The 23,258-nt window shown below is 55.0% G+C and overlaps 1 protein-coding gene across 6 annotated transcripts in view; it reads right to left on the bottom strand.

The window, feature by feature from the left end:
- The window catches only part of GSG1L (GSG1 like), a gene marked incomplete at its 5' end in the record, with an annotated part of 186,886 nt that overhangs the window by 50,045 nt on the left and 113,583 nt on the right, over positions 1 to 23,258 (bottom strand). For 5 of the 6 annotated variants that reach the window (XM_079759442.1, XM_079759443.1, XM_079759444.1 and 2 more), the window contains one exon: positions 22,831 to 22,983. The exons of the other annotated variant lie outside the window; for it this stretch is intronic. In XM_079759442.1, the coding sequence (XP_079615568.1) occupies positions 22,831 to 22,983 (153 nt within the window). The remainder of the gene's footprint in view (positions 1 to 22,830; positions 22,984 to 23,258) is intronic. 6 annotated transcript variants of the gene reach the window in all.

Below are 23,258 nucleotides of genomic sequence, written 5' to 3'. Positions count from 1 at the left end.
GTGAGGTGCCCCGGGGACCCAGGGCTGTCCTCGTCCCAGGCTCCAAAAGTGCCCCACGACGCTGTGCCCGCTGTGCCCTGTGCCGGGCTGGGAACCCCTGGGGGCGTCCCGGAGAGACAGCCCTTCCACTGCGGAGTGAGGCCGGCTACGCCCCGCCTGGCAGCGCCGCCTCTCTGGGGTGGGGCGCCAGAGTGAGGAACCCGCTAGACTTTGGGGCCCGTGTGGCAGGAGAGGTGAGGATTTAAACATACAGGGGTACGTCTCTTTGTTGTGCTTCTCAGGTATTGCTTTTTAAAAAATTATTATTATTATTATTATTATTATTATTATTTACAAATTGTAGGTTTCAAGCATTTTGCCACCATTTTTCCAACAGGTTCAGATGTTGGAAATTAGCATTTTTCAGCAATGAAGATGTTTAAATAAAGTATTTTAAAAGTAAGCTATGCACATTGTTTTGGGCATAATGCTAGTGCACACAACAGACTCCAGGACAGTGTGGACATAGCTGTATGTGCTCTGGGGAACCGAAACCCCGTGCGCCTCGCTTTATTGCGATATTCGCTCTGTTGCCGCGGTCTGGAGACGAACCCGCACTCTCTCCGCGGCGTGCCTGCCGGTGGAGGAGTCCGCGCTGCCCTGCGCACAGTGCTCGCATTATGAAAGCAGCGGGGGGTGGGAGGGCAGCTCGCTGGACACCCCATCACTCTGTCCTGGGCATGTGCTCACAGCCACTGGGCAGGCCCCTCTGTGGCTTTTTCTCTCTCTTTCTGCCTCTGCGAGTGTGTCTCCTTCTCTCTGTTTCCTTCTGCCTTTGACTCTTACACTCCCTGTCTGGTTCTCCCTCCCACCCCCCAAGTCTCTCTCTCTCTCTCTCATTCTCCCAGGAATACCCAGTTAATGTGCCCAAGTTAAAGGCAGGAATACTCACTGTATTCAGGCCTCAAGCAGGGGCCTCCCCATCACCTCCCCTTGGGCCTGGGAGGGACTTGGTCCCACACAGAGCAGCCGGAGATGGGCTGGGCTGTGGCTTCCGGCACCTCACCCTGCCAGCTGGCTCCTTCTCCTCAGCTGAGCCTCCCTGCGCAGCCTAGAGAACATGCCTCCCAGAGCTGCCCTAACATCCCTCCCCTCCTAGGAGCTGAAATGCAAATCCTGCTCTTCCGGCCATTTAGGCTTTAAGTGCTCTGAGCTTCCACACTTCCCTGAGGCAACGCTGTGCCACCATCCCATCAGATTCCCTGCCCAAAGCTGCCTGCGCACTCGGAAAATGAGACCAGCAGCCGCCCAGCTGCAGAACCTCCTGCGAGCAGCACCTTTTCCGTCCCCTGGGCACCTCACAGTGTATAAGGCACTGGATTACACCTGGGCACCTCACAGTGTATAAGGCACTGGATACCCCTGGCACCTCACAGTGTATAAGGCACTGGATTACCCCTGGGCACCTCACAGTGTATAAGGCACTGGATTACCCTTGGGCACCTCACAGTGTATAAGGCACTGGATTACCCCTGGGCACATCACAGTGTATAAGGCACTGGATTACACCTGGGCACCTCACAGTGTATAAGGCACTGACTACCCCTGGCACCTCACAGTGTATAAGGCACTGGATTACCCCTGGGCACCTCACAGTGTATAAGGCACTGGATTACCCCTGGGCACCTCACAGGGTATAAGGCACTGGATTACCCCTGGGCACCTCACAGTGTATAAGGCACTGACTACCCCTGGCACCTCACAGTGTATAAGGCACTGGATTACCCCTGGGCACCTCACAGTGTATAAGGCACTGGATTACCCCTGGCACCTCACAGTGTATAAGGCACTGACTACCCCTGGCACCTCACAGTGTATAAGGCACTGGATTACCCCTGGCACCTCACAGTGTATAAGGCACTGGATTACCCCTGGGCACCTCACAGTGTATAAGGCACTGGATTACCCCTGGGCACCTCACAGTGTATAAGGCACTGGATTACACCTGGGCACCTCACAGTGTATAAGGCACTGACTACCCCTGGCACCTCACAGTGTATAAGGCACTGACTACCCCACATCCCATGTGATCCTTGCCTTCTCCCAGGAAAGGTAGGTTTGGTCACAAACTCTGTGCTACATGAGCAAGTGCAGTTCAGAGGTAAAGACGTCCACCAGAGTAACACGGCGCGGAGGAAGGAGGGTGTTTAAGTCCAGGTCTGCCCAACTCCAAGCCCACATGTTTGACCAGTCCGCACAGCCTCTTCCATCCATCCATCCATTCAGCAAATGTTCACTGAGCACGTATTACCTGCCAGGCTGCCTCCGTGCTCAGGAAACAAAGGGGCACCTAAGACAAGCAGCCTCCCTGCCCGCGCGGAGCTGACGTTCTTAGGAAGGAAGATAGAAAGTAAAAACTCAAATGTAACAGGTGCTGCGGAGGAAAAGGGGGAGAGGAAAGAGTGGGTAGTTATTTGGCCACGGAAGTTGGGGCGGGCCTCCTGGGAAGATGACATCTCAGCTGAGACCTGGAATCCTGTCTGCCAGATGGGGGGAGCAGAGGCGAGTGAGGGCTGGCTCTGCCGGCCCCGGGAGCAGACTGCAGCCCCGAAGGCGGCCCGCCTGCCCCCCAAGGCTCAGCCATGCAGCTGAGTCTTGGCTGCGGTGCCCCTGCCCCAGGCGCCCGGGGTGGGGGCTGTGTGAGTCTCCCTTCCTCAGGAGACTCCAGGAGCAGGCCTGCACACCCACCCCATGCCCCACCCCACAGAGGCCTTCCCCATCCGAGCTGCCAGGTTCCCCTTCCCGCTTCGGGCCCCATCACCCCACCTCTCCACCCCAGATGAGACCATCTCTGAGCCCCTGTTTCCTCATCTGAAAAGTGAGGAGAATAAATACTTAGTCACATCCACTCATACAGCCAATATTCCTGAGCACCTACTGTGTGCCAGGTTTTTTCTTAGTCTTGGGGGCACAGTAGAGAGCAAGACAGAGTGTCTGGGGGAAGCTACTTCAGAGGAGATCACTAGGGAAGGCCTCTCTGAACTTCAAGCTGGACTTCAAGCTGGGCCCCAAAGGATAAGGAGGAGTCAGGGGTCATGAAAAAGGCCAGGAGGAGCCCTAGGCAGAGGGAACAGCAATTGCCAGGCGCTGGGATGGGGCGAAGGGCCAGTGAGGCCGGAGCTGGGCAGTGAGGGACGGGGGCGTGTGGAGGTGGGGAGGACCAGCTTGGGGAGGGCATGGGGTTTTATTCAGAGCACAGCAGGAAGCCACTGGATGTTTTAAATGACTTCCCCCACTTATAGTCATATTACACACAGTCAGACTATACACGGAGCACTCGGCACGTGCTGATAAATGTTGGGCGACTCATGTCATCTCCCCGCAGTGGGTCTCAGAGCCCCAGGCCTCATCATGTCAGCATGTAGCTCGGCTTTGGGGGGGTCCTAGGGGGCAGCACCTCTCCTCCCAGGCCCCGTGTCCTCTGTGCTCTGTCTTTCGGAGGTTCCGCCAGCCAGCCTCCTCCCAGAGGCAAATGGTGGCCAAGTGCGAACTCCACTGGGCTCAGAATAGCCCTCAGGGAGCTTCCAAGCCCCGGGAAAGCCGCAGAAGCTGCCGTTGCGAGAGGAGTTTCCCAAGCTGGAGAAGTGCCGCCAGGGGAGTCCTCCGAGGCGCAGCTCGGAGACGCAGGGCCACCTGCAGCAGCAGGACAGCGTCTGGAGGGAGGGGCCGGAGGGAGCACAGACCGGAGCCTGGGAGACAGCCAGGGAGGGGACGCAGGCCTAAGCAGGCCCAGGGAGGTCAGGTCAGGGCAGGGAGGACCCTCAGACGGGCCAGCGCGAGGGTCAGCTCCTTGGAGGGGAATTTGCAATTGCTGTGAAAACTGAAAATGTACCTTCCATATGTATGTGTGTGTATGTGTATATATATATATATATATATATATATATATATATATATATATATATATTTAATTGACTTTTAGACAGAGAGGAAGGAAGAGGGAGAGAGAAATATTGACCAGTTGCCTCCTGCACGCTCCCCGCCAGAGGATCAAACCCCCAACCTGGGCACGTGCCCTGACAGGGAATCGAACCCGCCACCCCTTGATGCATGGGACGATGCTCCGACCCACTGAGCCACTCCCGCCAGGGCCTGACGCTAGGTTTGAAGAGACTGCAGCTTCCGTGGGCTCACTTTCCCTTTCCTGGACCCCCTGCGCTGGAAGAAGCAGGCCACGCAGGGAGCGGTCTGGGCAGAAGCCGCCTGGCGTGGCGAGGAACGGAGGCTCTCGGCCCAGAGGCCCGTGAAGCTGCAACCAGGCAAGTGATGGGTCCTTCAGCCCGAAGGGGGGACCGAGCCCCGGCCGAAAGCTTGACTGCGACCTCCTGAGAGGCTTGGAGCCAGGTTTCAAGGTAGGCTGCGCCCGCACCCCCGAGCCCAGGACTATGAGCTAATACACAGCTGCTGCTTTAAGCTGCTCAGGTCGGGGGTAGCGTGTCACACAGCAATAACTAATTCAGCTTCTCTCAGGGTTCTGCTCAAATGCTCCTTTGCCACGTGGCCTTCCCTTATAACCACAGGAGAGCCCCTATGATTATAACACTCACCACCACCTGATATGTCATTGGTATGTTTACCTATTAACTCTCTCCCCTGCTGGCACACCAGCCCCCTGAGAGCAGAAATGGTGTCTGTTCTGTTTATTGTGGTGTCTCCAGGGCCTTGAACAGTGCCTGGCATACAATAGGTGCTCAGTAAACGCTGACGAAGCTAACCATCAGTGAGTGAAAGAAGTGGGCAGATTAAAACATGCTCACCAAGAACGACCTCCAAGAAATATTAAGTGGAAAAAGCAAGGCACAGAACGTGAGTGTGCCTCGCTAGCAGGTATTTAACAATATTCCCAGTGACTCTGGAAGAACAACAAGACCCTGGCAGCAGCGGCTGAGGAAGGTTTCGCAGAGGAGGTGCTGCCTGACCGGAGGCTTGAGGGGGAGGCAGGGGAAAGGAACAGCATTTTAGGCAAAGGAACAGCGTGGGTCTCCTGTGGAGAAAAAGGCCACAAGCCAGGCACGCTTTTGTGAGCCAGCCCGGCCCATCCCCACACCCTGGCCTCCTGGCCACACTCAGCTCGACCCAGCGCCCTGCTGAGACCCTGCTTCCTCCCTCCCTCCCCCCTCCCTCCCTCCCTCCCTCCCTCCCTCCCTCCCTCCCTCCCTCCCTCCCTCTCTCCCTCCCTCCCTCCTTCCTTCCTTCCTTCCTTCCTTCCTTCCTTCCTTCCTTCCTTCCTTCCTTCCTTCCTTCCTTCCTTCCTCAGTCCTGCTCTGCTCCAGGTCCCCCCCTGGCACCTGACTCTGTCTTCCTGCTCCTGGCCTGGCCCTTGGAATGTGTTTTCTTGAACTGGATTCATCGAGACAGAATCGTCCACAGGTCACTCCTGGTCACCGTGGGAAGTGCCCACCGCCCCAGCACCACCTGGGTGTGCTGTTTGCTGGACGGGAGCTCTACCCACCTTCTCAGCCGCTGAGGACTCAGACACTGCCACATGGTGGGAGTGGGGGTGAAAGTGGGGCACTGATAAACATGAGCAGCAGGGCTTGAGTATGCCCAGCCCCAGCCTGAGCTCAAGCCCAAGCCCCAGACCCAGCCCCAGCTCCTGCCCTAGCCCCAGCCCCAGCTCCTGCCCCAGCCCCAGCCCCAGCCCCAGCCCCAGCTCCTGCCCCAGCCCCAGCCCCAGCCCCAGCTCCTGCCCCAGCCCCCGCCCCAGCCCCAGCCCCAACCCCAGCCCCAACCCCAGCTCCTGCCCCAGCCCCAGCCCCAGCCCCAGCCCCAGCCCCAACCCCAGCCCCAGCCCCAGCTCCAGCTCTGTCTCTGTTTGTGCTTTAACCACAGACAGTAAATGCAAAACGCGCTTTCATAGTCTCTCTTTCTCTCTTTTCCTCTCCTCTGTTTTTCTCCATATGTCTTTCTCTGCCCCTCTCTCTTCCTCTCTGTCTCTGTCTCTTGGTATCTCTGTCTCTATGTATCTCTATGATTCTCTGTCTCACACACATACACATCCTTTCCTCTCTGTATCTGGTCTGTACACCCCCCCCACCCCCACCCCACCCCCCCACACACACACACCTGAACTACGTGCATTGTCACTGTGATACCAAATCACTACTACCATGAAAATCCGCAAGCTGCACGATATTGCCGACTCTGGTAGCCATCATCCTGTGAGCCAGCCGCAGACCAGGCACTGGGAGCCCTTCGTACACGCTCACTCCTTCGATGCTAGCACCCCCTGCGTGGCGGGAATGACTGCTATCCAATCTGGGGGCAGGGGCAACTAGGTTCAGGGAAGACAGAGAACTTGACCCACGGCACACAGCTGCTGGCCAGGCCAGGACCCACACCTCGGCAGTGTGCCGCGCACCCCTTCCCCTCAACGTGGTTCTCTCCTTCACTCCTCTAGACCTATGACGGACCCCTTGTTAGGGAGACCCCAGCCTCTGCCCCAGAAAGAGCTCAGGCAGATAAATGCAGCTCATGCCCAGCCCCTTCCGTTCCCTATCAGTGTCCACCCTGGCCCCGGGGCCAGGAGACGGCTGACTGATGGGGCAGGGAAATTTCCGTCTCCCCCAAGCACCGCCCGTCACACACAGACACGCCCTTGAGTTACTGTAGGCAGGTTTCTGGTATGTTCCTCTTGTCAACAGCATTTACAGAGGCCAGCTCTGAGCCAGGTACTAGGGACGCAGGAACCATAAGACAGACCCAACCCTGCCCTGAATAGGAGGGTGCCTGCACACGGTGACAAGGCAGGAGCCCCGGGAGCAGGGGTGGGCCTGCTCCCACCAGGTCAGTCCCGGGCAGTGCCCACTCGCGGCCCCGTGCCAGGAGCTGCCCAGGCCACAGAGTCTCCTTCTCCTGGTTAGTGGGGAGCGCCATCTCTCCACTCCGCCCTTGCCCACCACGTGTAAGAGACCCCAGAGTGCAATAGGCCTTTGGCCTGTTTCCCTGCCTAAGTCTCTGCCGAAGCCACTGCCCTGGGCTGGGGCCTGTGCCTGTCCACCCCCCGCTGGCTGGAGTCGGGCCCCCAGGAAGCAGGGAGCACAGCATCCGGGGCTCTCCCTCCAGCTGCCCAGCCAATGCGTGGTGTCCGCCCCAGGCCCTGCCCCCAGGCCCTGCCACTTCCTGGCCATGCCCCTCGGAGGTCAGCCTCCCCCGGGGAAGTGCCTGGGCCTCCTTGGGTTTCCCCAGAGACCAGGCCCCTGAGCCCCCAGCATCCCTTGCTATACCCACTTCACTAAGTCAGTTAAATCCTCTAGAACCAAGCAGCTCCAGGACCATGGGTTTTGCTTCCAATTTTTAGAAAACATTAAAATTCTTGCCTCCTCCTATGCCCCAAAGCCCAGTTTCTGCCTGGCTCTGTGCCTGGGGCCAGGTTCATTTGTATGAAGGGCCCAGTGCCCTGCGTATTCCCCCACTCCTAGCTTCCAAGAGATGCAAAGGATGTGGCAGAATTCCAGGCCAGCCTCCGAGGACAGGACACAGCCTACCCTCCAGCCCCACCTCCTAGAGACACACTGGCTGCCCCCCGTGACGGGTCTACTGGACTCTTCAGACCCTCTGCAGGCCCCGACTTCCAACACGCAGACGCGTCCATTCAGCGAACACTCATTAAGCGTCCTCCGCGCAGAGTGCAGGACGGGCCCGGGGGATGCAGCTGAGGCTGTGCGCACGGCCATTCCCGAAGGCTAATGAGGAGGACGACATAAACAGTGAAGGAAAATCGATGACTGCAAATACTTAAATAGAAATAGATCCAGACAGGCATGACCCCGAACTGGCAGCCCATGGGCCGAATCAACCTGCAGATGTTGGCTAGAGCTGTATAAAATGATGGATTCTTTGGGGCCAGCATTTACAAATCTGGAGGATTTCCACTAAAATATGGGAGTTTTGGCTTCTCTTGTGAAAATCAGAAACTGGCAACACGGGGTCCACATTTCCCCCCCGGCAGCCCTCAGCGGGAGCTGGCCGGAGCTGTGCCTCGCAGGCCACCGCGCGTCTCCCTGGCCTGGCCTGGGCCTCTGCAGGGTCCCCGCTCACACACTCACCCCCATTCCCTCCCAGGCCCCCGGAGGCATCTGCCTGTCCCACTGGGAGAGGGACCCAGGGAGAGAGGAGGTCCGTTTCACCTGGACTTGAGGAAAGCCTTGGACGGGACATGAGCCTTGAGCTGGGCCTGGGAAGAGCAGTGAGTGTCCACTGAAGGGAGGCAGGGGAGGGAGGCAGGGAGGGAGGAGAGAGGCAGCCCAGGCTCTGGAACCCGGAACCGGGAACCCCCCGGGGAAAAGGCAAGGAGGAGGTACACGGCGCTCCGGTCGCACTGCCTGCTGGAGGGCTCCTGACTCAGGACTGTCCCAGCTCCACTTCTGGTCTCCTGGACGAGCACCATGGTCAGGCGGGAACAAGGCGACAGGTGAGTGCAGACCACGAGATGCAGGGACATAAACAGGAGACGTTTCCAACTAGATCATCGCCAAGGCACCCTCTAACTCTGACTGGAATCATGTTTTAAAAATACTTCTTATTCTGAAATAATTACAGATTCACAGGAGATTGCAAAAAAATGTACAAGGAAGTCTCATGCACCGTCCCCCAAAGTTAGCACTCACACAATGCGTATGGTCCTCGGGAACAGTATCACGGCCAAGAAGTTGACCTTGGAAACTCCGCAGAGTTGGTGTGTGTTGTGCACTCAGCTATTCAGGCACCCACAGTGTGCGCTCAGCTCTGTGGGCACCCACAGTGTGCGCTCAGCTCTGTGGGCACCCACAGTGTGCGCTCAGCTCTGTGGGCACCCACAGTGTGCGCTCAGCTATGGGTGCACCCACAGTGTGCGCTCATCTATGGGTGCACCCACAGTGTGCGCTCAGCTCTGGGTGCACCCACAGTGTGAGCTCAGCTCTGTGGGCACCCACAGTGTGCGCTCAGCTATGGGTGCACCCACAGTGTGTGCTCATCTCTGTGGGCACCCACAGCGTGAGCTCAGCTATGGGTGCACCCACAGTGTGAGCTCAGCTCTGTGGGCACCCACAGTGTGCGCTCAGCTATTCAGGCACCCACAGTGTGAGCTCAGCTCTGTGGGCACCCACAGTGTGCGCTCAGCTATTCAGGCACCCACAGTGTGAGCTCAGCTCTGTGGGCACCCACAGTGTGCGCTCAGCTATTCAGGCATCTACAGTGTGTGCTCAGCTCTGTGGACACAAGATGGCTGCCACAAGATGGCCTGCAGGGGAGGGCAGTTAGGAGGGACCAGGCCTGCAGGGGAGGGCAGTTGGGGGGGGACCAGGCCTGCAGGGGAGGGCAGTTAGGGGTGACCAGGCCTGCAGATTAGGGAAGTTAGGGGTGACCAGGCTGGCAAGGGAGAGCAGTTAGGGGTGACCAGGCCTGTAGGGAAGGGCAGTTGGGGGGGGGGACCAGGGTGGCAAGGGAGGGCAGTTAGGGGTGACTAGGCCTGCAGGGGAGGGCAGTTAGGGGCGACCAGGCCAGCAAGGAAGGGCAGTTAGGGGTGACCAGGCCTGCAGGGGAGGGCATTTAGGGGTGACCAGGCTGGCAGGGGAGGGCAGTTAGGAGCAATTGGGCTGGCAGGGGAGCAGTTAGGCATCGATCAGGCTGGCAGGGGAATGGTTAGGGGGTGATCAGGCTGGCAGGCAGAAGCGGTTAGGGGCAATCAGGCAGGCAGGCAAGCGGTTGGGAGCCAGCAGTCCTGGATTGTGAGAGGGATCCCAGATTGGAGAGGGTGTAGGCTGGGCTGAGGGACACCCCTCTCCCCCATGCATGAATTTTGTGCACTGGGCCTCTAGTTTAGTATAATGCCCTCAAGGCCCACCCATGTTGTCACAAATGGCAAAATTTCCTTCCATTTTATGGCTGAATAGCATTCCATGGCATATACACTGTATATGTCACGTTTTCTTTATCCATTCATCTGTCCGGACCCTTAGGCTGTTTCCGTGTTTTGCTGGTGTAACTAATGCTGCCATGAATGTGGGGGTGTAGATATCTCTTCAAGATAGCAATTTTATTTCTTTAGATAAATATGCAGAGGTGGAATTGCTGGATCCTATGGTAGTTCCTGTTCTAATTTTTTGAGGAACCACCATTCTTAAAAGTTTTATTGGAACATGACCATGCTCATCATTTTCATAAGAGCTGAGTAACTATCGTGGAGACTCAGGGCTTACAAAGCCTGAAATATCTACTCTCTGGCTGGTCCATAGAAGGAGTTTGCTGACCCTGCTCAGAACAATGTTGTGTACCTAAGAGCTCAATAAATCGGTTGATGAATGAGTAAAGCCTTGATGGGTATTGCTATTCTCAGAGTTCTACCACTGTGCTTCATTAAGAACACACACACACACACACACACACACACACACACACACACACACGTGTTCCAGACGTTATCTACAGCAGAGGGTCCCCAAGGGTCTAGGATTGGAGAGGGGGTTACTCCTAGGACGGACTTAGGTTCTGGTCAGGCACACAGTGTGGGCGCAGTAAGTGTTGGTGTCTTTACTACTGTTTTGCTCCCAGAGAGGAAGGGAGAGAGGTAGGGAGAGAGGGAAGGGGACAGAGGGAGGGAAGGGGGGAGGGAAGGGAGGGGGGAGGGAGAGAGGAGGGAGAGGGGAGGGAGGGGGGAGGGGAAATGAATGAGGAAGGCATGCTGCATGGCCCCAGCCTCCCTGCACTTGTCATCCTGCTCCGTCCATGTCCATGGCAAGGACTCTCCCACTCCACCCAGCCTTTCAGGCTAAATTCGACGCTGAGTCCATCAGCCCCGGGGTGACATGAACACTTAACACCCCTCACCCCCCTCACCCCCAAAACTGTCCAAACCCAGCCTGGCCTCCACCGCCTGCTGCCCACCCAGGACAGTCACAAGGAAACTCAAGCCCAGATGTTAAGTCATCAAGGCAAAATCAAACAACATTAAAATATAAAAGCCCACGGTTCCAGCAGGTGGAGAGAAGCTGAGGGGAAACGGGGCGAGTGCTGGGCTCGGGGGAAGGAGCGACTGGGAGGGCTGCTGCCGAGAGGGCTGCGCTGGGCGGGCGGCGATTTCCACCCTCCGCACGAGGAGGGGAAGGCATGGGCTCTTAAGACAACACTAGGATGGGTCATGGAGCCACACGCGTGCAAAGTGCCGTAAGTGAACGAGCTTAGCATCCGACCCAGCGCCTCCGAGAGTGAAGAGGGCACTGTGGACATGGGTGCTGGGACTGTCCCCGCAAAGCGGGACTCGGGGTCACCTAGCCTTAAGTGGGGAGCCCCGCACGATCCCCGCGCGTGCAGCGTCACTGCTCTCCCCAGAGCCCCACCCCACTGACCGAGCGAGCACTGGCTCTTCCCGTGGGCGATGCCATTTCGTGGCTCAAACCCCTCTCTGCGCTGCTGTGCAGGTGGGGACACGGAGCACAGGCACTTGCCAGGCCAGTTTCCATGTGGCCCCGCTGGGGCTCGATCCCGTCTGCTGGCTCCCAAATCCACTGACAACCCAACAGCTCCAGCCCCGCAGCCCCTCCGCAGCGCACAGCTCCGGGTGTCTGGTGAGCGGGTGCTGAGGCCGGGCCTGGGCGGGGCCGGGGACACAGCCACGAAGAGCCGCGGGTCCCTGCCCTCCCGGAGCCCACTCTCCAGGGCAGTGGCAGAACCAGGCATGATTCTGCCTCCCGAGGCACAGCTGGCGGTGCCTGGAGACATTCCTGTTGTCAGGACTTGAGACCGAAGCTGCTGGCACGTGGGCCGAGGCCGAGGATGCGGCTGAGCATCCTCCATGCCCAGGACAGGCCCTCGTCCCCCCACACAGGGATCTGGCCCGAATGTGGCGCCAAGGCTGATAAAACCTGGTCTGGCGGGGAGAGGAGGGCGGCAGACAATGCAGCAAGTGAGTGTGTGAGTCTTCTATCGCCTTCACAAATGCGTATTACTGAGTGCCCTCCACACTTCCGGCTGCTCAGAGAGCAGTAAGTGCATCAGGAAAACGGGGTAGGAGGGAATGGGAGGCTGCTGGGGAGCAGGGAAGCCCTCGGAGGAGATGGCATTGAGCGGAGGCCCGAACGAATAGGGAATGAGCAAGGGGTGTGGGGAAGGCGGTGGCAGACAGAGCCGGGGCTCCGGCAGGAACAGGGCAGGGGTGAGGACCAGCGAGGAGGGCTGAGCTGTAGGGGGTGCAGGTAAGAACAAGGCACAGGCCACACTTTGTGGTCATGGAAGAGCGTTTGGACTTTATTCTACAAGTGGGACATTTGATAAATACCAACCAGAAACGACAAAACCAGGCCATTAGAAATCCATAAAATGGCCAAGCTAGGCCAAGTGAGAGAAGACTCCTCTGTATTGTCACACGTCGAGGGGCCGGCACGTCACACACGGAGCTGTGCACTGGATGCACGCCGACTTTCAGCGGAGGGGGAGCAGAGCTGGCCACCCCGAAATACGACTTTTTAAGGTCTTGGTCATTTTAATTTGGTTATTTTTAAGAAATGAACGGCTCAGGACGAACCTTTGAAGGATGGGACAGAGGCCCCGCGCCAGGATGGGCGCCGGCATCCCCGAGGGCTGTGGTGTGGCGTGAATAGCGTGGTGACAGGTGCAACCTCGCGCGCCTGCCGCCAAAGTCCTGTGTCCCCCGATGCGCTCTGAGCCCACAGTGTCGGAGCCGCACTGCAGGGCACCCGTGGGTGTCAGGACACCCCCTTGGCCTGATTTGACTTCCTGTGGCAGCCGCTGCCAACCCCCCACTGTATCCCCTCGGCCCAGCCGGTGCCAGAGGTCACCGCGGCCTTGGCGAGCAGTTCCCCCGTGTGTGGTGGCTCCCTTTCTCCAACAGCTGCTCAAATCCTGGGGGGTCACTGTCTCAGGAGTGACCCTAACTGTGAAGGCAGGAGCAGGTGAATAAACGCCTCTTGCAGGGGACAGCTCTGAGGCTGCTCTACTGTCTCCCAGAGGGTCCGGGCAGGACGGAACCCCACTGCCCTCAGGGTCACCTGCTCACCAACACTCCCCCATTGGCCCTCCCCGTCCTATCTTACTTCCCACTCCCCCTCCCTATCCCTGGATCACTTCCCACATAAACTATTTGCACCCACATCTTCCTCTTGGGGTCTGCTGTGGCGGGTTCCAGGTGAAGACTTCTGCCACTCTGGGGCTGACGTCCTACAAACCTCCCAAGGTGACCAGCCACTGGGACTTGCAGCCAGCCAGTTCCTTTGGGCAACCCCTTGCCCACCGTTGCCTAATGATCCTGTTTGGTCCATGGCTAAGTCCACACCACGGTGTGCCTAGAGACCCAGGCCTGGCTAATCAGGGATTTTATCCTCTGGCCTGGCGACTGGTTCAGAAATGAGCCTCTGAGCCTGGTTGGTCGGATCACAGACCTCCTTGGAGTTCTGCAGGAGCTCTCTCTACCTCTGGAATCTATGGGAGCCTGGAGCTGCTGGCGACCGTCCTCTCTCCACAGGGCGGGACCTGACTGAGAAGGATGCTAACACAGAAGCGGGCAAAGTTTGGAGATACGGACAGATGACGGATGACGTGACCACCTGGATGCAGCCATGCCCGAAGCCCAAGAACCCTGTGCTTTTCAATCACATGACCCGCCATTCCCTCTTCCTTCAGCTGACTTGACGGGGTTCTTGTCACCTGCAATCAAAAGAATCTTTAACATGGAAATGCTCATTCCTCTGGCTTAGATCCTCTGCACTTTTAGACACAAAAGTACTTGCTTGTTAAGAAATGGGCCAGAGAACCAGTCTGGCCAGGGCAAGGGCACTGGGAAGAGGGGGCTCTGGGCAGGGGTTCTTCCAGGACAGGCTCAAGGCGGCTGGGCGGCCAGTGGAATTAGGGCCTCAGGAAACTCATCCTGTAATATTATGTGGCCGTGTACCATACGAAGTTACAAATCACCACACCAAGAGCGAGTGCCAAGAGAAAGCCAAGGAGTGACGTGAAGGGTGCAGGGGGGAGGAATGTAAGGCCACAGGAAGCTGCGACGTGGGGAAAACTGCCGTGACAGCCAATGAGAAGCCGTACCGAGCTCAGCCCCGCCTCCCAGCTCACAGTCACTCAGAGCAGCAGTCGGACCAGGCGCGAGGCAGGTAGCTCTGCAAGCGCGCCTCCCGCAAACGCACACGCTCCGTGGTTCCTGGGGCTGGAGACTGGCCCAGGGGAGCCGCACTTCGCCCGCCTCGCAACTTGGTTCCCGGGGACTTGGGCGGCCCCACTGAGGTGTGCAGCTCAGTGGGATTTGCATGCTCAGACACCAGCCCTGCAGGTCCCCAAACCTCTGTCCAAAACACACTGGTGGTGGCCCCCTCACAGGCTTGCTCTCCAACTTACACCTCACCCTACAAATGGCTCCCACAATTATTTAAGGGCTTCTAATGTTTCTCACTGAAAATTCTCTGAGGTCACTCCAAAATCATAAGATTAGACCTCTCTCAAAGAAAGACACACGATTCTAACTTTAATTCCTATTTGAAATGCCCACTACCCCTCCCTGTAATTTTTGTTATGAAAGCAGCAAAACATTCACATTTCTGTCACACTACATTCAATTACCTTTCAAGTTCAGACTATTCCGCATTTTAAAAATATATTTTTACTGACTTTTAATAATTTTTTAAAATGTATTTTTACTGATTTCAGAGAGGAAGGGAGGAGAGAGAGATAGAAACATCAATGATTAGAGAGAATCACTGATTGGCTTCCTCCTGTATGCTCCCTCCTGGGATCCCACAACCCAGGCATGTGGCCTTGACTGAAATTGATCCCAGGACCCATCAGTCCCCAGGCCAATGCTCTACCCACTGAGCTAAATCAGCTAGGGCTGTATTGACTTTTAAAGACAAAGGGAGAGGGATAGAAAGAGAAGCATGGATGTGACAGGGGAACATCAATCAGCTCCTGCACGCCCCCTGCCTGGGATTGAGCCTGCAACCCAGGCCCGTGCCCTGACTGGGAATCAAACTGGCAACCTTTCGGTGCAAGGGTCTGAGCTATACTGGTCAGGACTAGAGTATTCTGCATTTTCAAAAGGGAAATTATGACCAAAAAATTTCAAATCACACATGACATATATCGTATAGCAAAATAACGTTGAATTATTTTGGTTGAAGGTTAAGAGATTAATTTCAAGACTAATAGTGATGTGCTGTGCAGTTAAATATATGTTTTATTATGAAACCAAATATGCCGAGATTACATGATTCCTGGATTCCAAAGAGCTCCCTTGTCCTGGGTCATGTTTTGTCTTACCACAAAATTCCCTTTTCTTGTTGCCTAACAAAAGAGACTTGCTGACTTCTCCACAGGGTCCAATCATTCCCTGGAACACGCACATGGAGTTCTCCAAATTGCCTCTTTTTTTCCTGTAAGTAGATCAGCCTCCTTTTTTGGAGGAACTGGGGAAGAACAGACACCTTCCAGCCTGCCCTCACAGTCCCTCTCGGTGTGAGACCCTGGTCTCCAGGGAAAGGGACCGCCTCTCTGTGGAAGGCACAGCACGGAGGGGGGCGCGCTGGGCTGGGGGTGCACTGGGTCCTGAGGGGAAAGCCGGGGCTCCGTGCAGCCACAGGACGGCGTTCATGCGCCCGCCACTCCATGCAGGAGTATTAACAGTTACATATGATGACTGCACTGGTATAAAGACAAATACAATCCAGTCTTCATTATTGTTCTAGTCCTACTGGCCTTCTGGTTTTAAAAGCAGTCAAAATGCACGCATCTGGTAAGCCCTGAGTCCCGCGGCCTCTGGGGTCTGGCCCCGCGGGCCAACCATCTCAGCCTCACCTCTGGCCCTCGGGCCACCCTGCTCTGCACGGCCACCTGCGGGGCATGGCGTCGGGGAGGGAGCCCTGCTGGCTGATGCGTCCGGACCCCTGGGCCCAGGCTTACGGGACAGGACTGGCCCCTGCGCCATGATCTGGCCTCAGCTGCTCCAGGACAGCTGGGAAGAATAACAGCACATACAGCAGCCGTCCCCCTCTTCCCGCACCCCTCCCGCCTGTGCAAAGCCCTTTATGTGGCGGCTCTGGCATGAACAATCCCTGGCTACGTGACTGAAGGACTCACAGCTGCAGAATGGCCATTGCTCCTTCCCTCACAGGGGTGTGCACAGACGAGGCAGGTAGCCCAGTGTCTGTGCACAATGGCACCTCCTTCGATGGTGGCTATTATGATTAAACGTGATCAATGGGTTCATTATAATAATCCTATATAATAAAAGGCTAATATGCAAATTGTCCCCTTGACTGGGAGTTTGACTGGGAGTTGGACCAGGGGGTGGGGCCAGCCAACCAACGCCCCTCGGCCCCTCCCCTGGGCTGGCCCCACCCCTGATCGGGGGCAGGGCTGGCAGGACCACACCTGTGCATGAATTCATGCACTGGGCCTCTAGTTAGCTATAATAATTGGATCAGGTAGGGGCTGCCCAGGTCTGCTTTCTCCTCTACCCTAAAAGGCATTGACCTTGGGCTGCGGACCCCTCAATGTGAGCTGGTCCCCACAGGGACTCCACCGAAGGGCTCGCCCACTCCTTCCCCTCCCGTGGGAGCAAACCCGAAGCCCAGCCACCTCCTCCAATCCCCTCACCCCCTTGCCCCATTCTCAAAGGGCTCCTGAAGGGCCAGCGCCCCAGTCCCTGTGCCAGGCGGGTCGGAGGCGTGGTTCCCTCTCCCTGTCCTGTTTCTCTCAGGTTTATCTTCTCCGGGCGCGAATACACACTTCTTTCTCTCCGCCACCTGCCACCTCAGGCTATTACATCATCTGGCTGCTACAGACTTCTCAGTTCCAGTGTCCTGAGGACGTAAAAGGCTTCTCCCTCCCACCCGGTCCCTCCTGCAGCTCCAGCCCGTGAAAGGACCAGGGGCTCTGAAGCCAGCAGCAGTCGGGTTTAATCCCAGCTCCACAAGTGACCAGCTGCGTGACCTTGGGCAAGTCAATTAACCTCCCCTGCCCTGCCTTTTATGTCTTCCTGAAACTTCAGAGACCGTCTTATTTTCTTCAGCAGCGGGACTCCCCGTTAGAGGGAACCCGGGTTTCTTGGGAGGGGTGAAAACTTTTCTTTCCTTTTTTATTTTTCCTTTACTTAATCCTTCCCCCTTTTCTACGCAGCCCCGCCCCTCTAACAGTGTCAGTCTATTCTCTATAGCTATGAGTCTGTTTCTATCTTGTTTGTTGATTTATTTTATTCATTAACTTCCACATATAAGTGAAGTCATATGGTACTTGTCTTTCTCTGACTGGGTTATTTCGTTTAGCATAATACTCTACAGGTCCATCCATGCTGTCGCAAAAATGTAAGATTTCCTTCTTATTTTTTTCACGGCTGCGTAGTATTCCACTGTGTGAATGTACCACAGTTTTTTTATCCACTCACCTACTGATGGGCACTTGGGCTGCTTCCAAATCTTGGCTATTGAACATAATGCTGCAGTGAACACAGAGGTGTATATATTCTTCAAATTAGTGTTTCGGGTTTCTTCAGATATATTCTCAGAAGTGGAATCGCTGGGTCATAAGGCAGTTCCATTTTTAAGTTTTTTGAGGAACCTCCATACTGCTTTCCACAGTGGCTGCACCAGTCTGCATTCCCACCAACAGTGCACTAGGGTTCCCTTTTCTCCACATCCTTTCCAACACTGGTTGTCTGTTGATTTGTTGATGGTAGCCATTCTGACAGGTGTGAGGTGATATCTCACTGTGGTTTTAATTTGCATTTCTCTGATGATTAGTGACATTGAGCATTTTTTCATATACCTATTGGCCATCTGTATGTCCACTTTGGAGAAGTGTCTATTCAGGTCCTATGCCCATTTTTAAATTGGATTCTTTGTTTTTTTGGAGTTGAGTTGTATAAATTCTTTATAAATATTGTATATTAACCCCTTACCAAATGTATCTGGTGAAAATGTTCTCCCAGTCAGTGGGTTATCTTTTCACTTTGTAGACGGTTCCCTTTGCAGTGCAAAAACTTTTTAGTTTGATGTAGTCCCATTTGTTTATTTTTCCTTTTGTTTCCCTTGCCTGAGGTGATATATCAGGAAAATATTGCCACGAGAAATGTCCATACTGCCTATGTTTTCTTCTAGGATTTTTGTTTTTGTTTTTCTTCTAGGATTTTTATGGTTTCGAGTCTTATACTTAAGTTTTTAACCCCTTTTGAGTTATTCTTGTATGTGGTGTAAGAAGGTGGTCTAGTTTCATTTTTTCCCACCTATCTGTCCAGTTTTCCCAACACCATTTATTGAATAAGCTATCTTTACTCCATCTATATTTTACCTCCTTTGTCACATATTGACCATAAAGGTGTGGGTTTATTTCCGGGCTCTCTATTTTGTTCCAATGATTTATATGTTTAGTTTTATGCCAGTACCATGTTGTTTTGATGACTATGGACATGTACAGTACAACTTGATATTAGGTAGGGTGATTTCTCCAATTTTGTTCTTCTTTCTCAAGATTGCTGTGGCTATTGGGAGTCTTTTGTGATTCCATATTAACTTTTGTTCTAGTTCTGTGAAATATGCCATTGGTATCTTTTTTTTTTTTTTTTTCAGAGAGGAAGGGAGAGGAAGAGACGGAAACATCAATGATGAGAAGGAACTATCAATCGGCTGCCTCCTGCCCGCCCCCTACTGGGGGTCAAGGCTGCAACCTGGGCATTTGCCCTTGACCAGAATCAAACCCGGGACCCTTTAGTCCACAGGCCGTCGCTCTATCCACTAAGCCAAATTGGCCAGGGCACACCATTAGTATCTTGATAGGAATTGCATTGAATCTATAGATTGCTTTGGGTAGTATGGACATTTTAATGATGTTAATTCTTCCTATCCGTGAGCATTGTATATGCTTCCACTTATTTGTATTTTCTTCAAATTTTTTTCTTCAGTGTCTTATAATTTTCAGAGTACAGGTCTTTTACACCCTTGGTTAAATTTATTCCTAGATTGGTCCTTTTTTTTGTCAATTGTAAATGCAATTATTTTCTTAGTTTCTCTTTCTGATAGCTCATTATTGGTGTATAAAATTGCAACTGAGCCCTGGCCAGTATGCTAAGTAGTTAGAGAATTGACCTGCACACTGAAGGGTTTCAGGTTCAATTCCTGATCAAGGGCACATTCCTGGGTTGCATGTTCATCCCCTGCCCCGTCAGGGGCGAGTGTGGGAGGCAACCAATCAATTTGTCTCTCTCACATTGATGTTTCTCTCTCTCTCTCTCTCTCTCTCTCTTTCTCTCTGTCCCTTTCTCTGCCTCCCTTTCACTCTTTAAAAATCAATGGGAAAGATAGCCTTAGGTTAGGATTAACAAAATTTAGGAAGCAACTGATTTCTGGATATTTATTTTTTTATCCTGCTACTTTACCTAATCCATGTATCAGCTCTAGTTGTCTTTTGGTGGAATCTTTACAGTTCTCTCTATATACAGCATCTTTTTATCTTAGAATAGTGACAGTTTTACTTCTTCCTTTCCTATTTGGTTGCTTTTCATTTCTTCTTCTTGTCTGATTGTTGTGGCTAGGACTTCCGGTACTATGTTGAATAAGAGTGTGAAAGCAGACATCCCAATCTTGTTCCAGATCTTAAGGGAAAGGCTTTTAGTCTCTGCCCCTGAGTATGATGTCAGCTATGGGTTTGTCATATATGGCCTTTAATATGTTGAGGTATGTTCCCTCTATTCCCACTTTGCTGACTTTTCATCATAAACTAGAGGCCCGATGCACAAATTTGTGCATGGGTGGGGTCCCTCAGCCTGGCCGGCTTTCAGGCCGATCAGGGCGTCTCCCCCAGTCCATCAGGGCGATTGGGTGGGACAGAGGAGTGGGGGGGGGGAAGTTGGCTGTGGGAGCGCACTGACCACCAGGGGGCAGCTCCGGCATTGAGTGTCTTCCCCCTGGTGGTCAGTGTGCATCATAGCGACTGGTCAACTGGTCATTCCGGTCAGTCAACATGGTTGCTTAAGCTTTTATATATATAGACTAGTGGCCCAGTGCACAAAATTCATGCACGGGGGTTGTCCCTCAGCCCAGCCTGCACCCTCTTCAATCTGGGACCCCTCGGGGGATGTCAGACATCCCTCTTACAATCCAGGACTGCTGACTCCTAACCATTCGCCTGCCTGGTTGCCCCTAACTGCTTCTGCCTGCCAGCCTGATCACCCCCTAACCACTCCCCTGCCAGCCTGATTGATGCCTAACTACTCCCCTGCCAGCCTGATCACCCCCAACTGCCCTCCCCTGACAGCCCGATGGCCCCCAACTACCCTCCCCTGCTGGCCTGGTCTCCCCTAACTGCCCTCCCCTGCAGGCCTGGTCACCCCCAACTGTCCTCCCCTGCTGGCCACCTTGTGGTGGCCATCTTGTGGTGATGTGAGGTTGGCCATCTTGTGGCAGCCATCTTGTGACATCGTCACACGCAAGGGCCACCTAGGCTTTTATTAGTATACATGGGTGCTGGATGTTATCAAATGCACCTATTGATATCATCATGAGGTTTTTATCCTTCACGTTGTTTATGTGATGTATCACATTAATTGCTTATGGCTATTGTACCAACCTTGCATCCCGGGTATAAATCCCACTTGGCCATTATGTATGATCTTCTTGATGTATTGCTGGATCTGGTTTGCTAATATTTTGTGAGGATCTTAGCACCCATGTTCATCAGGGAGATTGGCCTACAATTTTCTTTCTTTGTGGTGTCTTTATCTGGTTTGTAAATTAGGGTGATCTGGGCTCGTAAAATGAGCCTGGAGCCTTCCCTCCTCCTGGATGCTTTGTCATGGTTTGAGAGGACAGGTGCTCGTTCTTGAGTGTGGTGAAACACACCTGTGAGGCCATCCGGTCCAGGACTGCTTGCTAGGAGTTTTGAGCACTGCTTCAACCTCATCAGTTGCAACCGGGTGAAAACTGTGATAAGCCCTTGGTTAGGGGAAGGGCCCCACGCTTACCCCGCCCCCAGAGGCCTGCGTGGGAACTGGAGGGCTGCCTTGAGACTATGCCAGCTTTCGCTGTGACGGGAGTGAGCTGGTTGCAGGGAGGCCGGTTGCTTGGGATAACGAAGGGGGTTCGTGGATGGTTAGTGGAGGCAAAGAAAAGGAGCATCAAGACCCTCACCCAGCTCTGCGGTGTCGTCTCCAACAACACTCCTACTCCCCGATCTCTGCCCTCCGGCCATTCTGAACTAGTGACGTGTCCAGGATATGCCACCTCCCGAGGCCTTTGCCCATGCTGGCCCCTCCACCTGGAATACCCTCCCCACGTTGCCCATGAAGCAAACACACTTTTTCCACGTCTCAGCGCAGATGGCGCCTTCCCGCCCTGCCCATTCCCACCGCGGGCAGAGCGGGAGCTGCTCCGGCAGGGCTCCCCTGCCGGTACCCGGAGGTCAGCCCCCTGTGCTCGCTCATCGCTCATCGGGCGAGTCTGTCTCCCGCCCAGATGCAAACCCCAGGAGGCCAAGGATCGAGATGTTTGTTTTTCCTTTGACACCATCTCCTCTCCCCCCCCCCCCCCCCCCCCCGCAAACCTAGTACAGTGCCTGGTGCCCAGCAGGCCTTCAATGAATGTCAGTTGAGTAAATGAATAAAAGATGAAAAAAGAAAAGAATAAATAGGCCCTCCGTCCAGGATAGCTGGAGTGAGGTGAGCATGAGCCAAATCGACACTGCCATGAGGGCCACTCTACTTTCTTCTCTTTCCTCTTCTCTTCTCCCTTCCCCCTCCCCCTCACTCCCCCTTCCCCTCCCACTTTGCTCTATGGCTACATTTCCCACACCTGGGAAGGGCAGGTCCCACACGTTTTGATCTGTGGAACGTGCTACAATTTCTTGAATTCAGCTCTTTTCTTTGAGGGCTCCCTCTGTTATGCACACACCTCAATAAGGGGGCGATTTTGTCCCTGCCAAAGGCGCCGCGTTCCGGTCTCATTAGACAGAGGATTCATCCGGTGCGTGAAGAACAGGATTAGATAGACAGGCATTCCATTTACACTGGGCGTTTTAGGCACAGCTGTCTCACCGCCAGGCCACCACTGTCTGTCAGACGCCTGAAGTTATAGCTCACAGGCTCCCTCATCCCCTCCCGCACCCCCCGCTTAACCCCTTGTGACCTGGAGCTGTTGAAATAACTCTGGGCACCCGGCCACCTAATCCATGGCTTTTGCGTGGAGTCCTCCATCTCCACCTCCTGGAGTTATAGGATGCCACTGACTGCCCCCTCCCCCATTCTTCCTGAAACCCTCGAAATCCTCGGCTCTGCGGCATTTGCCGCGATCTCTGCCCACCCCACACTCGCCCCTGAGCTTCTGGATGAGTTCACTGACCAGCTTCCTGCTGGGCATTTCCATGTGGCTGTCTCAAAGGGGAAACACCAAAGCAGATGAGGGCCCACCATGCCAAGCAGGGCCCCTTTATATCCCTGCGAACATCACCACCGCCGTCCATCCTCACAACCACCTCCCTCTCCCTCGTGCCACAGGCTCCCCCTCCCCCAAGATGGCCAAGCTTGGGACGTTCAGCTCCTGAATTCCTCTCCAGCTCCTCCAGGAGCCCCGGGATGGCTGTTTCTGGTCGCTGCTATGACCCAGTGCTTACTGGCACGGCGCCTGGCACATGCCAGACCTCGATGAACACGTGCTGAGTGAGTGGAGAAGTGAGCCAACAGTCCCACTGACAAGTGGCAACACTGACGCTCAGAGAAGAGGAGTGATTGGCCCAAGGTCATCGGTCGGACAGCCAGGACTGGGCCCGAGGGCGGCTCAGAGCCCACTTCCCCCCGCCCGGGCCGCGCCTTACCTGAGAGCACCGTGAACACGGCCGCGAAGGCATTGAGCTTGAGCCCGTCGATGACGCTGCTGGAGTGGAAGAGCTCGAGACACATGAGGCTGAAGCCGACCACCAGCAGGAGGATGTAGAGCACCTCGGACACCACCGACAGCCACAGGACGCCTGCGCGACAGAGCAGAGGCCATGAGAGGAGGACGGCAGGGCGGCCGCTCCGTGTGCACCCACCCGCGCCCTCGGTCAGGGCATCAGGCTGTTTTGGAACAGACCTCAGCTGGAGGGTGTCCTGCTTAAGGTAAGACCACCATGGCCACACATCCTCCTCACAGGCTGGCTCAGGAATCCGAGCCCACGCCGGTCGGCCCGTGGCACTCTGGGTGACGGTACTTGTGCAGGGTGGCATGTGACCAATAAGGGGGCCTGCCAGAAGCTAATTCCAG

Source organism: Cnephaeus nilssonii (genome assembly GCF_951640355.1).
Source record: "Cnephaeus nilssonii genome assembly, chromosome: 2".
Classification (NCBI taxonomy): Eukaryota; Metazoa; Chordata; class Mammalia; order Chiroptera; family Vespertilionidae; genus Cnephaeus; species Cnephaeus nilssonii.
This window is presented reverse-complemented; position numbering and strand designations above follow the sequence as displayed.